The sequence below is a fragment of the Rattus rattus genome, chromosome 3 (genome assembly GCF_011064425.1).
Source record: "Rattus rattus isolate New Zealand chromosome 3, Rrattus_CSIRO_v1, whole genome shotgun sequence".
Taxonomy (NCBI): domain Eukaryota; kingdom Metazoa; phylum Chordata; class Mammalia; order Rodentia; family Muridae; genus Rattus; species Rattus rattus.
In genome coordinates, this window is record NC_046156.1 from 40,363,503 (window position 1) to 40,380,121 (window position 16,619).

General features: G+C 40.8%; 1 protein-coding gene across 1 annotated transcript in view; it reads right to left on the minus strand.

Moving 5' to 3' along the window:
- The window catches only part of Dpyd (dihydropyrimidine dehydrogenase), an 813,096-nt gene that overhangs the window by 11,464 nt on the left and 785,013 nt on the right, over positions 1-16,619 (minus strand). Inside the window, exon 21 of the mRNA XM_032896921.1 lies at positions 8,791-8,934. Coding sequence (XP_032752812.1) covers positions 8,791-8,934 — 144 coding nt within the window. The remainder of the gene's footprint in view (positions 1-8,790; positions 8,935-16,619) is intronic.

Genomic DNA, 16,619 nt, shown 5'->3' on the forward strand with positions numbered 1-16,619 from the left:
CAGTGTATCACAAGCAATGTATAACAGTCAGGTTACTGTTGGTATCATGCATTGCCCTCTGGGCTAGGAGGCAAGCAGGAAGCACTGAGAATTTGAGCTTAGTAGACTGGTGCGAGAAAAGCTGAATAAGGTGAGATGGGGATGACAAAAGATAGTGATTCAGAAAGACAAACACTAGACTGGCCAGAAGAACTGAGAGAAACAATGTGCCAAGGGGTAGGCTAGAAGCAGGTGAAGGCGGTGAAAGGGGATGGGGACAGAGAAAGCTGTCAGTGAGAGACACACGGCCATGATGTTATTATCTGAGACTCTGATCACACTATCCTTCCCTGTGGGGTGGACTTGGGCTTGAAGTGGCAAGTTGCAGACATTTGAGCGGTCCCTTAAGTTAATGAAGCTGTATTCTTTTATCGTACCTATCTTAGGCTCTCAAATCCGTTTTTCCTCCTCCTTTTCAATTCTAAGAACACTCTATGTGAGGATGCAAGAGAGGATAATAGGAATGAAGCAGTTTTTCTTTCTAATTGTGATTTAACAATACACCATCTGTGTGAAGAAGTGGGTGTATTTTTTTCTTTTTGACTTTTAATAGACAAAAATACATTCCTACTTTACCTAATATTTTTCTTCAAATCCAAAGCACTCCAGTGAGCTGATCCCATGTTTAAAGCTTACTGTCACCCTTTTGTGTTTATCATTGATGCAGGCTTCTCTTCTATGACCACTGATCACTAAGTTTTCTAAATGCTTAATCTTAACTTTCTTATTCCTAGGAAAATACATAGTGATTATGTTACCAAATTCTGATTGACAGCTTCTCATCATCCTTGATCCATCTTTAGGCAAGTGCCTCAGTTGTGACAAAGTATCTTCCAAAAGCACCATAAGGAAGGAAGGGCTATTTTGGCTACAATTCCAAGAGTAGAATCTGCCATAATAGGGAGGTCTTGGAGGTAGAAGCCCAAGGCTTCTGGGGTCACACTCTTTCCATAGTCAATGTGGTGGCTTGAATATGCATGGGCCAAGGGGTGACACTATTAGGAGGTGTGGCCTTGTTGCAGGAGGTGAGTCTGTGTCAAAGGAAGTGGGTCACTGTGGGGTGGACTTTGAGATCCTGTCTGAGGACAGTCTGCTCCTGGCTTCCTTTAGATGAATAGGTAGAACTTTCAGCTCCTCGGGCACCATGCCTGCTGCTTGGATACTGCCGTTCTTTCTGCCATGATGATATTGAACTGAAACTCTGAACCTGTAAGCCAGCTCCAACAAATGTCCTTGTAAGAGTTGCCTTGATCATGGAGTCTCTTCACAGCAATGGAAACCCTAAGACAGACAGGAAGCTGAGAGGGGTGAATGTTATGCTCAGTCTACTTTTTCCTTATTTAGCCTATGGAATGGTGCCTCCCACGTTTAGGATGGGCCTTCTTCTCTCAGTTCAAATAACCCAATATAATCCCTCATAGATATACGCAGAAGTTTCCCTGGTGATTCCAAAGCTCATCAATTTGACAATCAAGAATACCAGTCACACTGAACTATGGGGTAGCATCCACAACTTCTCCAAACTTCCTGAAATAGATTTACTAAAGGTGGGATACACATGTACCTACACAGAGGCTTTCCTTCTTGGCACACAAAACCTCTAAGGTCACATGAATGGCTACTTCCTTCAGATCCCTTCAGGTGCCCTTTCCCTCAAACACAAGCTTTTAAAAAGGAGTCAAAGCTAAGCCTATGTAGTAGCTGTCTTCTTTTGATAGATGATATTCCCAATGGCTAAGGTTCTTCAATTCCTTTTCAGGTGTTTTTTTTTCCAGTGGAGTGGGATTTCCATCTATAGTCTGTAAAGACTTACATGGCTGCTATATCTTGCCTATCCCTAATAGTCATCTGGTTATAAGGTCCATGATGTCGTCCTGAGGGGACAGTCCCATTCCTCTCTTACTTCAGTGTCTGTCACATCACCCTTAGCCTTGCGGATCTCCATGCATGCACACATCTGGCATACACTGCTCTTTCCCTCTATCCACTGACAGGACCTCTTCATTCTAAGCAACATGTTTGCTTTTTCTATTGCTGTGTTCTGTTGAAGTCAGGGACCACACACATCAATAAATCCCCACATGACTTAAGAGATTATTTTTATAACCAAATTCTGCTCAGCTTTTAAAGTTCAACATGATAGATTTTCAACTGCTATTTATTGGTCCATAGACAACTGAGAATATGAAGGCTGCCCCAGCCTGCTTCTCTGGATTCTTCTGGAAATTGCTGGGCAAGTCTCCCTTATTTTTCTTTCTGTGCAGGCCCCTTTGTGCTCTGTAAGTATCTAATGTGGTCTTACAGTTTTATCCAACTGCTTTTCTCTTTCCTTTCACAATTCAATTGAAATAATAAAGCACTCGATCAGGCTGACTGGTCTCCTGCCAACACTGCCTTGCCAGTCTTATGAGATGCCGTCTATCTCCTCCTCCAAGCAGCAGGAAGACGTGATGAAAACATCACTAGTGCCCCTAAACCATTCATTTTCCTACCCAGAAATTCAAAGACGTAAGAGATACATTCTCAGCTTCATAAGGAGAATGAGAATTCATTCTCACATATATCAACAGAACTGGGGCGAGTTCCGGGACTTCATAAGGCTTGGCAGGCTCTCAAGCCTCTGTTATCTGCTGCCAGGGAATAAAGCACGTTTCTCATTTTGCTGTGCCACATGTGAGCACTGTCTTGTCAGTTATTTTGGGCCAGGGGGCAAAGTTGCTCTGGAAGGAGGAACTGCATGCTTTCCCGTACGTGGCACTGTGTGCGCATGCGTGCGTGCGAGTCGTCTGTGTGCACATGCTCGTGCACGTGCACATGACTTTTTTAGAAGGTCTCAAACTCCGTTATAGAAGCACCTTAGCTACCGTGGAAGGCCACATCTCTTTCTATTTCTTTATCTCATCCTCCTCTTCCGTCTTCTTGAACTGGATTTGAAGACCTGTCTCTAACTCGGACTTCTCTTTCTTTTCCCTTTGCAAACTAAGCAGTTTCATTATTTAGCCACATGCATGATAAATGCTATCACTCTGAAAGGGAAACCATGATGTGGGGGTGACAAAGAAAAGATCTTCGGGATGCTGGGGCATCTCCAGGGTCCTGTTGTGTATTGCTGGGGTTTGGGGTAATCTCAAGTACTCTCAGGCCACCTTCAGCTTCCGGATGGTTAAAAGAGCCAGAAGGACATGAAGAGTCCTAGTTCGACCAGGGCTTTGCAGTGTGGTATTGAGAATGGCCCCTCTTGGTGCCCTAAGTGGGATTCTTATTTCTGTTTCTTTGTTCCCTCAGACTGTATTAAGATTGTTTAAGAAAGCAGCGTGGGGGATGACTCAATGCTTAAGGGTAAGCTCTTCTCTTACAGAGCACCAGAGTTTCGTTCTCAGGACCCAGAACAGGTAGCTCACAACGGCCTGTAACTCAGCTTCTACAAGGACCAATATTCACATGCATCTGTACACACACACACACACACACACACACACACACACACACACACACACCCCACAATTAAAAAAATAAAGCAAACACGTTTAAGAATGACGTTTAACAACACTAAGCAGCGTAGGGAGATGCCTCCATTGGTTAAAGGTTTTCTGTACAATTGTGGAAACGACATAGAAACCTGGGTATTGTGGAACCTGTCCTTAACCCCAGCACTGTGGAGGCAAAACTAGGCAAACCCCTGGGGTTTACTGGCTGGCCACACTGGTGGAATCCAGTGTGCTCCAGGCCAACAAAGAGAACCTGGTAAGCAAAAGGAATGACACAAGATCTCTATATTCCCCATCCTCATACACAGGTGGATTCATACCTACACACGTGTGCATGTGCATACACACACACACACACACACACACACACACACACACACACACACACATTAGCCTTTTTTCTTTTCTGTCCTCTTTAAAAATTTCTGTTTGGCAAAAGGAGTTCAGTGTATTGATATTACCACCTATTCCAATCCAGGGACTGTCTAGGGATTTAGGTTCTCATGACTGTATTATCACAAAAGCATTTGGACATTATACTTGGCAAGTAGAGTGACTATCTTGAAACATTGCCCCCAACTCCATGTAGAAGAGTGCCTTAGGACATAGGTTCAGATCTTGGTTCTGATAATGCCTTCCTAGCTGTGTGACCTTGGGCAAATTAGCTAACCTCTCTGTTTTTCAATTACTGAATCAGTAAAATTGGCGGGATACAAGTGTTTCATCTCATCAGGTTATCGAGAGGCTGGGATGAGCTCATTTACAAACACGTCGCAGTGCTTGAAACCTCATAAGACCTCAATAAATATTAGCTTTTATTATTAATTCTCTGCTTAATTAACACTAATTTATTAAACTCCGCTTTAAATATCACCATCTCTGTGAAGCTTTCCACAATTACCCGAGGCGGGACTAATCCCTTTCAGTTGTCTGTGTTCCCAGAGCATTTTGTTCCTATTTGATTGAACTGTAAATAATTTTTAACATGTGTCTTTTCCCCTTGCTATACCATGTGCTCCCAAAATCTAGACTTCCATCTTTTTAAAATTCATGCTGTATTCCTTCCCCTTAGCAGAATTTCTAGATTACAGTAGCACATATAGAGTACATGCTAGTGATCCATCTCTACAGAGATAGAAAAATCCCTGGCCTCGGACCACACTTTGTGTTTCTTTGGAATCTCCACCATGCTCAGTGCTCTAAAGATATTCAATAAACATTTGTTCATAGACTGAGCCTGATCCTGACTATCTGCGGAGCAAGAGACCATCCAAACACATCAGTGGCAACAGAATGACTAAAAGAACCAATGAAGAAACCTATTGGGCAGGCATGGTGTCCTTTGAAACAATATGGTCATGTTAGAATCAGAGAAATTAGAGAAGATTAGAATGGAGGGACATGAATGAGAAGCTTGTCCAGACAAGATAACATTGTGGGGCCATGAGGTTCCTTCCATTGCAGATGGGAAATGGTACACTGTGATTACATCGAGAATAAAGAAGACAGAGTCATGGAGTTCAGTGAAGTACCAGAAGAATCTATAAAGAAGCTAGCAGAGGGAAGAAACATACTGAACTAAACAGATGGCTTCAAAGAAAATATCATGCATAAAAACAGACAATTGAGGCCCTCTATGGGGAGTGGGGAGAAGCAAAGAGAAATAGCATGTCAGGAAGCAAAGGAAGATGGTAGGGGAAACACAGGAAGGAGAATGAAATGGGATGGGAACTCAAGGTGAGCTGGGTTCCTGCTAGAAATGAGCAGTAAAAAGGAAAAGAAAAAGACTGATGCATAGGTAGGTAGACCAGAACTCTGCAGAAACATGGTGGCAGAACAGCCATGTGGACAGTTCATCAGTTTAAAATAATGGGTGAGGAGTGGGGGGCCTTGTATGCAGGTGATAGTAGCTACAGCTCCCTAAGTACTGTACCATGCATCACACACACACACACACACACACACACACACAGACACACACACACACACACACACACACACAGAGAGAGAGAGAGAGAGAGAGAGAGAGAGAGAGAGAGAGACACACACATGCACAAATGCACAGACACACGCACACACACTCACACACCTCTTTATTTAAAACATGGTAACTGAAGACTTCTGACTTCTCTCCCAGCTAATCTCCATGTTTCCGGTCCCTTTGTTCTCTCGTCCCCTCAGTTTTGGGGTGTTAATGCAAATGTAGTTCATGGAACAAGCATTTCTGAGCAACCTGATTTGGAATTTCTTGTCTTTTGATCCTACTCAATAGGTTCCTGAGTGTCCCAACCTGTATTCAGCGGTTTCTCCTCATTACAGTGCAGGCTCTATGAGAGCAGAAGTCTGCTTGCTTTTTTCATGCTATGGTTGTAACAGCACTGTTCTTTGTGGTGGTGGCTGTAAACCAGGTATTATCATGTGACACAATGGGTCTATGATGACCCACTGGCTGTTGCTACAGCTAAAAGCTGGAACCCCAATGACTACATAAGACAGAAAAAATTAAACCATGCAAGGTGTCCTTGGCTCTCTTCTGGGGAGTCCTGACCCTGTGGACCAGGACTTGGTTCTTAAGAATCCTTTAATTCTACTTTTCTCCCATGTCATGATGTTCCTCAAGTCATTCTCCTATTTCTATAACCATGTCTCATTTGATTTCCCAGCACCCCTTGTTTCTACACAGGATATTAAGTAACAACCAAAGAAAGCAATAAGATTGTCCAATCTTGTGCCTGGCACACAGTAGGCTCTTGGTATGTCATTATTTTTCTCTTTAACTCCCTAAGTATGTGCTCCCAAGTTTATCTATTTCAAAATACTCAGTGTAAAGTTTGTATTTCCCCCGACAAAAACCAACCAACCCACCAACCAACCAAACAAACAAAAAACAAAAACAAAAAAAAGAATGACCAAACTCAAGACACAAAGATTTATACATTTTTAGCTCAATAAAACCATCAACAATTTATTCAGTTGAGTTCTCTTACTTTTCCTCTTACTTTCAATCCCTCCTCATACCTTATCTTCCGTTACCATCTCTGTACCATCTCTTCCAGTTTGTGTTTAATCTCTCTCCTCTCTCTCTCCCCTTCCTCCCTCTCTCTCTCTCTTTCTCCCGCCTCCACCCCACACTCATGAGCTTACAAAAATGTCTGTCGTAGCCCTGAGTATTTGATGCTCAGCTCCAGGCTAACTACTTATCACATGGTTGTTCTAAAGTAAAGATTTCCTGGAAAAATAAATTAGTTTCAAAATTCACAGCTTGGTTGGTCTTCAGAGTTTCTTATTTCCCTTCCCATTCTGGAGTTTACTTCTATCAACAAAGCAGAAATATCTACATAACCTGTTATCTAACCTGTCCATTCTGGCGTCATATTTACTAGCAAGTAGCAATTAGAGAAGATGTAAAATGTAAAAATTTTTCACACACTATCACATTTGCCTATAGAAGCAAACGTTTTCATTGACCCCATTTCACAGATTTTACTGAGGCGAGCTCAGAGGGCTATGCCTTGTCAATCTCATAGTTAGAATATAGGGACTATCACAGAGCAGTCAAACTTAACTTAGGAAACTCTTTCATCACAATTATATTCTCCCAAAATCATATATACTTTAACTGTTTATAATAAACAGTTGCATCTTACAATAAATAGCATAAATTAAGCAATTCTGCTAAACCCAAAGTCATTCTATCAAAAAGAAATACTTCTTAGTCATATTTGAATGCGTTCATCTGAAGATCTTATGTTAGAAACTTAACCTTTAAATCTGTATATCAATGGTACTTCTTGGTGGGTCCTTAAAAGGCAATTTACACTAGATGGGGTTAGGAGAATGGGGCTTTCTGATGGCATTAGAGCCCTTTTAGAAGATGAAGTAAAACCTGGTTCATGTTATGCTATGGTGAGAAATCCCTCAACAGATGCCAGAGACGACATCTCAGCATGTTTTTGTGAGCCAAACAAACTTTTATTCTTTATAAACTATCTATTTTTCTGACATTAAAAATAAACCTGACTAAAACTCACCACTTATGTACCATGGCTTACTACATCACCTGAACTCAATTTACTCGAGAAGGACAGAGCAGTGGTATCTCCTCTTCCTATTCCTCTTCTCCTCCCACCCATTCCTGTTCCTCTTCTTTTGTAGACAAGGTTTTGATATATATGACTGACTTGGATTCATCTGAACATGTCACCTACAGAATAACCTGGGCTGTTTTGGATTTGATATGGTTGTGGGTATGCAAACTTAAACATGAAACAAAGTTGCTCAAAACTGGATGCGCACATGCCTGCACGAGTGCCTGCACACACACACACACACACACACACACACACACACACACACACACACACACACACACGAGAGGGGGGAAAGAAAGGAGAGAGAAGGAGAGGAAGACAGAGACAGAGAGAGAGATAGAGAGAGAGATTAAATTAAAACAAGAGAAACCTAAGTGAGATTGGTAGATAGACGCAAGAACTAGTTCTATTGTCCTTACTGGTATTGTAGGGCCCAGCTTTCAGATCTAAAGAGCTGTAGAGGCAAACCATGTCTTTCAACAGGGGAGGAAGGAAAATCCCCAACGATCTCCCCATATCTTGGCTGTGACTTTGCTCACGTTTCTCACAGTGCTCTTGTGGAGACGGTAGAATAAGCACATATCAGATCTGTCTCTTATTCACACAACTTGATAGAAAAAAAATCAATCATTTTCTTTGAAAATAATCAAGCATTCAAAGTAAATAAGCTTGAAAGGTAAGAGATAAACACGAACACACCTTAATGATGATTTTTGTTTTTGTCCAGAATACATTCTTGAATCTTAATAACTAGGTGTGTTCTCTTGAGATTGAACTAAAGAATTCCCTCAAAAGTAAATTATATTGATAGCCCTGACAGTTACATAATTCAGTTGTTTCATGTGACTAATAGACTTCCTAAACTTAACTTTGAATTAAAACACTTGTAGTTAACAGTGAGACTACAATGACTTCCACTTAACACACTAATGCACAAAGGTCCCACGAAGCACATGCCTGGCAGGGATCTATAAGGTGTGATGTAAACGAGTGGGAAGCAAACATGGGAGGGTTATTGTCTCACTAGAGCATCTTTATGGTACACAGAATTTTTAGAAAGTTTCAGGATATTGAAGGTCAAAAAAATCAATGTTACATTTAAGGAGGAAAAAAGCCTTTGAGACATATTTGAATAGTAAATAAATACATGTATGCATTTGTCTTAATTTTACCTTGATGGCAGGAATCGGCTTTTGGGAGTTAAAGTGCTTTCTCTGGAGAGGTGAGCAAGCTCTGTTTTGATCTTTCTCTCTGATTTTACTCGCTGCTAGGATTTTCTTGCGCCGTTCAAGGTACGGTCCAAAGCTTGGAAGTTTCTAAATGGAAAACACACAAAGTAGAACTCATATTAACCTATAAAAAGGAACAGCATAGGAGGGCTCTACACACAAATATCATCCACAAACAAATGTGTGTTCGAAGAGTGTTTCACATCCCTGTTAACAAGGTCTTCCTCCTGGACCACTAGCCTTCTATGTGCCTGATATGATGCCATTTGATTCCATCTGGCATCAAAAAGGAAACAAGAGAAGAATACTTCAGCCAAACATTTATGCATTAGATGCAGATGTTAATTAAAATTCATTTCTAAGCGGGATAGATTTCACCATGGCAAACCAAATCCACTCACTTAAGATAATAGCTATTAAGGAGACCATTTGTTTGGTTTGTACAGACAGAAGGTGCAACCTATTGATGCTTTATTTTCCTCGCCATCAGGTTTTTAGCACAGTATAGACACAGCCGTAGCCCTTGACAAATGCCTCTGTCAATAGCAGAGGTGCTTTGCCAAAGTTCTCATCTGTATCTGCATTTTATTGTGTTCAAATTCTTACTGCGTCTCTTTAAAGATTGTAACTAATGTTGATTGCAACTTACTGGAATAGTTGAAAAAGCAAAATGACAAAAATATTGATTCCTCTGCATGGAAAATAAACTTTATTTTGCGTGAAGGAGGCAAAAAATAGAAACAGAAACGAAAGGCAGAGGGTATATCTCAATGCTTAAACAAACTCCATCAGTATTCAGAAGCATGATGCGGCTTTAAATCTCAAGGTTATTCAATTGTACTTTACAAAGTTCATTTAGGAAGAAACCTAGGTGCCGTGGAAAAACGCTAAGTGGTTTGAAGTTAACACAAAAATGCCCTCATAACATTCATTATCCCACAATTATCTTCTCTTCACAGTGTCTTTCCCTTTTCTGGAACCTTTGATCTTCACGTTTGCTGATGCAGCCCCACTGGTGACAGACACCACTGAATTCCAAGTGTTCCACAGCAGTCTGTAAGCTGGAGTTGCCACAGCTCTTACACAACTGCAAACACATGCTCTTGCTCCTGCACTATGAAACCCACTTTTCTAGATGATAGGGATTTGGAAAAGTACAGCGCTGGAAGGTCATCCTCCTCTCTGACCCAGCAATGGAAAAAAAATCACATTTGTTTCAGAGTACTGGCCTTCACTCTCCAGCTTGAATATGGTCCCAGGGAAAAGAACTCTTTGGAGATTGTAAGAGGGTAGGTAGGTAGTGGAGCACAAGCCATCCAATCAAGGCAGACCAGACTGTAGCCTTCCACCGTATATTTATACTAGCAAAGAACATATTTATGTGGAAATACACCTAGGCTTATTACTTTGATTATCAACTCACTATAATTATGTCAAGAAGTCAAGTAAATGGAAAATGGAAGTCAATACCAAATTAATTTATACCCAATTGGATTAGAATTATGTACTTCATCTCTATATCTTAGCACTTTCCCAAATTACAACATTTAATGCTTACAGTAACATAAAATGATCTGACGGAGGGTAGAGTATTTTCTGTTTTCCTGTAATATAAGTGATGCTGGCTTATTAAAATCATAAACAAGAGTCTAAAAGCAGTCCTCAGAACTTATCCCATGGGAAAGCCACTTTAATATAAAAAGAATTCTCATGTGATTTTTATTTTATGTTCTATTTAATGTTCAAATAACACTGTTTGGATGCTTGGGGAGTTGGGGTTACGCTAGGAAGACTGATTTCTTGGGTCTAGATAATGTCTCATAAGGTGCAGTGCAGAACACATCACATTTGTGACACAAGTCAGAAGATCACTATACATTTTTTCTTGTACGTCAAGGGCCCTTGCACTGATATAGATGATCAAGAACGGTTCAGCATTTAAGCACACTGACTTTGCTTCCTGCAGGCTTTCACATCGACTAATCCTAAGAAGTCTGAACCGTGATCCTGGTTGCTGCAATTGATTGTATCTCTCTCAACACCATCCAGTTCCACTCGAGTTGGGCAAAGGCTGTGTTGAAAACAAACATTCTTGCAATTTTTTCAATTGGTCTTCTTTAAACAGAGACTGGAGGACAGAGACAGTGTCTTCTATGTGTCTGATTTGTTTTCCAGGAGTGGCAGAGATAGCTCAGTAGCTAATGTTGCTTACTGCCTTTCCAGGGGACCAGAGTTAAGTTCACAGTACCATGCTGGACTCCTTACAACCACTGGTAACTCCAGCTTCATGGGATACAACTTCCTCCTTGGCTCTCCAATAGTCCACATGCCTACCTATGCTACACACACACACACACACACACACACACACACACACACACACACACTAAACCTGAAATGATTATTCCTCATTCAAATGAACAGAAGAAATGTAGTTAAACTGTGACCTGAAATGATTGCATTCACAGTAATAATGACGACGATTCCAGAAATTTGAACATCCCTTCATACTGAATGACAGACATCCAGTGTCAGCATCTAATAGGCTGATGGCCCCTGTCACTTTTGTACTAGTTGGCCACATTTGCCAATATAAAACTGAAGCATCCAGTCCATGACTACCAATGCTATGACTGTAATTTACTCATCTGCATAATCAGTACTAAGGGAATGCTTTCAATTTAATGTAAAGATTCCCGAGGATATTATTTATTTATTGGTGAGGAAAATTAATTAGACAAGAGAGTGGCTACTATACATTTTTCCTTTAAGTTAAAAACACATGCACAAAATACCAATGAGTATATCTTCAACCCCGAACTGCATGGCTCCAAATTCAGATGTGCTCATTTGTTGATTCCTACTACCACGTGGAGAGACCAGAGGCTAAGGGATACTTTCCAAAACTTCAAGAGTGCCACCAGGATTATTGCTTCCCTCATTAGTATGAAAAGTTATATGCTGGAAAAAAATAATACAAGTAGGGGTGGGGAGATAGCTCAGCGGGTAAATTGTTTGCCATGCAAGCATGAGGACTAGAGTTTAGATCCTAGGACCCATATAAATTCTGGTGGACAGAGGATACTACCTGTAATCCCAGCATGTAAGAAGAGAGGAGACAGGAGAATCTATGGAGCAATATGATAGTTAAAATGGCTGAATCTATGGGTTCTGGGCTCGATTGAGAGGTCCTGTCTCACTAGGGTGGAATTTACTTAATGTTAACATCAGGCTTCGACTTATACACAGATGCACATATCCATAAAAATACATGTACACACACACACACACACACACACACACACACACACACACACACACACACACACACACAAATCAAATGTGGCTTTAGGATTTAGACGTACTGAAAGCATCTGTGAGCATGCCCGCACGCATGCGCAGATGCATACACATGAGTGTATGCTCAAATGCGCATGTGTACCTATATGTGAGTGTGGATGATTATCTTCACTGGGCATTCAGAGACCACAGGTAAATCTCTGGTGTAATGGCTTGGAAGCTCTTCATCTTATTTGAGATAGTGTCTCTTTTTGGTGCCTGGGGCTCACCCGTTAATCCATGCTGACTGGCCTTTGAGCACTGGAGATCTGTGTGTGTCTACCTCTCCAGTGCTGGAATTGGAGGTACTCACCATCATTCCCAGCTTTTAAACATGGGTGCTGCATGGGTGCTGGTAATGAACTCAGGCCCTTAGGAATCTGATAATGTAAAAGATACCCCTTTTCCTCCTTTACCCACAGTCAGGCTACATTCAGGCTTACATTTGTGACCTGATCCTTGCAAAAACATACAAATGGACATAATATGCAAAGCCAAAGAAGGCTAAGAAAAAGATAAGATGAATGTGTATATGTGTTCCATCAGTGATGATTAGTAAAGCATTTGGTTCAGATCTCTGCCTGAACATGCAGTTCATTGAGTTTCCACTGTAGGAGGAGAAGTAGTGGGGCCTGGTGGACCCAGCCGCAGGATCCTTTCCCCTCATTCCGTCTTCTCCTAATGAAAAATGTGGAGACAACCGTAACTCAAAGAAGTTTTGTGCATCATGCTAGGTTTCCCAAACAAAGGCAAAACATTCTTGAGGACCATCCAATCGGTCTTGCAACCAACACACAGAACAAAAGTCAGAAAGGGGTGAGTTTTACTTCAATAGTTTCTCCAGGGATTCATCACTGATGAATTTGCTCTCCTCAAAACACCTAAATGTTACTACTCCTTTAGAGAAAACAGTATCTCATACTGAAATGGTTTCTATCCAGATGTAAAAAGCATTGCATAGCCAATAGAGAGGCGGTAACCTTGTGAATCAACAATGATTCCTTACGCCGGCAAAGCTTAGAGGAAAAGTAGTCTGGATTATAATTTATTCACGGATCCATCTAAAGGTAATTGAACACATTACAGAGTGGAAAAGGGTTCTTGTTCCTAATAGAAGCAGACACTGGCATCATCCAGTCTAAATTGCATAACTTTTATGAGAATGGCAGAGTTGGCTAATAGCATACTCTATAGAACTGTGGTGTATCAATTCTATTTTTAAATCATCCTCTCTTATCTGATTGGAAACAATAACTGCAAGAAGAGTAATTACTGCTACGTCTACAGTAATAACATGAAAAGATAAAAGGATTTCCGAGTTATGCTGTGTGCTATACATATGGATCAGTATGAACCACAAAACAACTGATATCTGCCAACATATCTCTTGTTTGTGCACATATGTGTACATGTCTTTGCACTGTACAATGAAGAATAACACAGATTAAAAAGTATATCTTTTATAACTACCTAATGTAGATCGTATTTCCAATGACATATTCTACATGTGAGGTGGCTACTAGCTATCTGTGGCTGCACTCCCTATACCCCCAAATACAGTGCAAAATTTCTACACTGGCCAATGAACTGTCTTGATTAAACGTTAAATAATTTCTGTATAGACTCTATATGGTGGTCATAGTGCTTACTTGTGTAAGTATCTCTCATTTTCATGAAGGGCTAATGTCAAACTAAATTATAAATCAAATATTTCCACTTAACACTTTTACCCTACTTCCTTACAAGCTGTACCATACTTCTTGGAATACTCTATAAATATTACCAAGTGACCAACAATTGGAGAAAAATAAAGACAATGCATTTCTACAGAATAGGTCTTTAAAATGCATAAGGCAATTAAAATGTGTTTTGGACAATTATATATATATATGTATATATGTATATATATAAATGATTTATAATTTGTATGCAAAATAAAGATAAAATTATATAATTTATGTTATATAAACATCACGCATATACATATAAAAACACACATACATACCAAGCACTAGGGATGGGGGATCATGGACTCTCTGAATCTGATGGTTTTATGTAAAATGGCTATCCTGGGGTTGAAATGACGAAATCTATACTATGTTCTGATTCTGCTTTAATTGCTGTGTGCCTAGAATGATGGGATGCTGTGTGGAAGACGGAGATGTTGAGCGTCTTTTCAGCTCTGTAACATGTGAGTTTCGGTACCTCCTTTTCAATTAGAAAAGCAACCATTGACTCACATTTGACTGTGGTTTTGCTATCTACGTTACTGTGGTTTAGATTGAGTAACTCACTCCCTTGGAACCTGCAGGCCACATCAGCCTGGGAAGCTGGAAGGCTAACACAAGTCTTCCCCTCTCTTCAGTTCATTCCCGTGCTCTCACCCTCAGCTCTTCAGCAGACCACCTGCTCTGGCCTCTCTCTCTCCCTGCTCCCACACAGAAGAGCACACAGATCGTCCTCTCCATCCTTCGCTTTCCTCCCACTGATTCTTTTCTCCTAGCCCCCAATTCCATCAGTTATTCCCTGGGAACCTGCATGTCACTATGGCCAGGGACAAAATGACATTTTACAGATTGAGAAAATACTGGGCTGGAGAGATGGCTCAGTAATTAAAGGCTAGGCTCCCAACCAAAAATATAAGAGAAAATACTTATACCAACTACACATCTGATAGATGGTTAATATCCAAAATATATAAGAATCTCAAAAAAGCAGTCAACAAAAAAACAAATAATCTAATTAATTGGATTCTCAAAACTCAAATGGCCCACAAACACTTAAAAACTTCAACATCCTTAATTGGGATGGGGAGATCCATTGGGAATGGGAGCTAAAGAGAAACAAAGGAGGAAATAAGGGAGAGATGACCAAAATCAAGGAAAGTATAGAAACCTAGTACAGTAGAAACTTTAGAAAATATATACCTATATGAAGGTGATCTAAATGAAATTGACAAGGCAGTGCCACAGCCCTACCTGAACATCTCTTGTTACCAAATGAAGCTTCCAGTACTGGGAATGGGTTGTATCTAATTGAATTGTTGGTCAAAGGAGTCCCACAGGAATGGCCATACAACTCAGCATGAGGTAAAGACTAGAGTTTGTTCATCACAAGAGTCCAATTAGGATAATGCCTACATACTTCATTGAACATGGGGAAGTCAATCTGGGGCCTACATAGAACCTTCACTCCTGGGTTCTATTGTCTTTGGTACAGGACAGTACTCCATATGCAGCCAAAGGCAAACTGTAAACACCAACTCAGCTACAAACTCTTCCACCCACAATGGTGGGTCTCGGCCAGCTACGCTAGGGTAATTGGGGCACAGAGCTTTTAGGAGTAACCACCTAATAATCTGACTTGACTTAAGCCCCTTTACACTAGCTGGAACCCATACCCTACCCTTCTTGGGTGATGAAGAACTTGAGCCTAAATAGCTCAGAGACCTAAGGGGAAAACAAATACTACTGTGCTACCAAAGGGAGGTCGCAAAAAAGTACTCACTAACAGCATTTTGCTATATTCACAAATGACTGCCTTGCTCAGCCATCATCAGAGAAGCTTCCTCCTGCAGCCGATGGGGACAAATACAGAGACCACAGCCAGACAATATGCAGAGTGAAGACTTTAAAACACTCATCCCTATAAGGAATGTCTCCTCGGAGTCCCTCTTCTCAGGGAGGCAGAAAGAGTAAGAGTTACAGGGGATGGAGAACGCCAAGGAACAAGGCATCAGTAGAGCTGGCACACATACGGACTCACAGTGACAGGGCCACAGTGAACAGGACCTGCACAGGTCTGCACCATATAGAAGCCTAGAGCGCAAGAAGTGGACCCATGCCCCAAATCAGAAGTTATCCCCAGTTCTTATCCACTTGCGATTGATAATTTAGTTCCTCCAAGGGAGTCTCACTGTAGAAACAAACTGCTCTTACAGGTGGACCTCATGCCCAGAGATAGGAAGTCAACAGGAAACTAATTCAATGGTATCTTTGGAGGTTCCTTATCTCAAATGTCATCTCAGAGTTTTTAATTATATATAATTTTATATTGTATTATATTATTCATTTTCTCTGTTTTACCTTCCAGGTCCTTTGAGTCTATATTATGGGTTTTAGTTTTGTGTCATTATGTGATTCTTCAGTGTGTGAACAAGTAGGCCTCTGTTCCTTTTGCCTTTCCTTGGTCTCTTTTCCTTCTCTTTGCTTGCATCGACCAATTCTGATGTATTTGTTTGTATTTAAACTTATGTTTTATTTTATTATTTTCTCATAGATGCCTGTTTGTTTTCTAATGAGAGGGTTAAGGGGGGAGGGAGAGAGACAGAGAGAGAGAGAGAGAGAGAGAGAGAGAGAGAGAGAGAGAGAGGTGCTCAGATAGCTGGGGTGTTGGGGGTTGGGGACAGGAATAAGAGGAAGAAGAAACTGAAT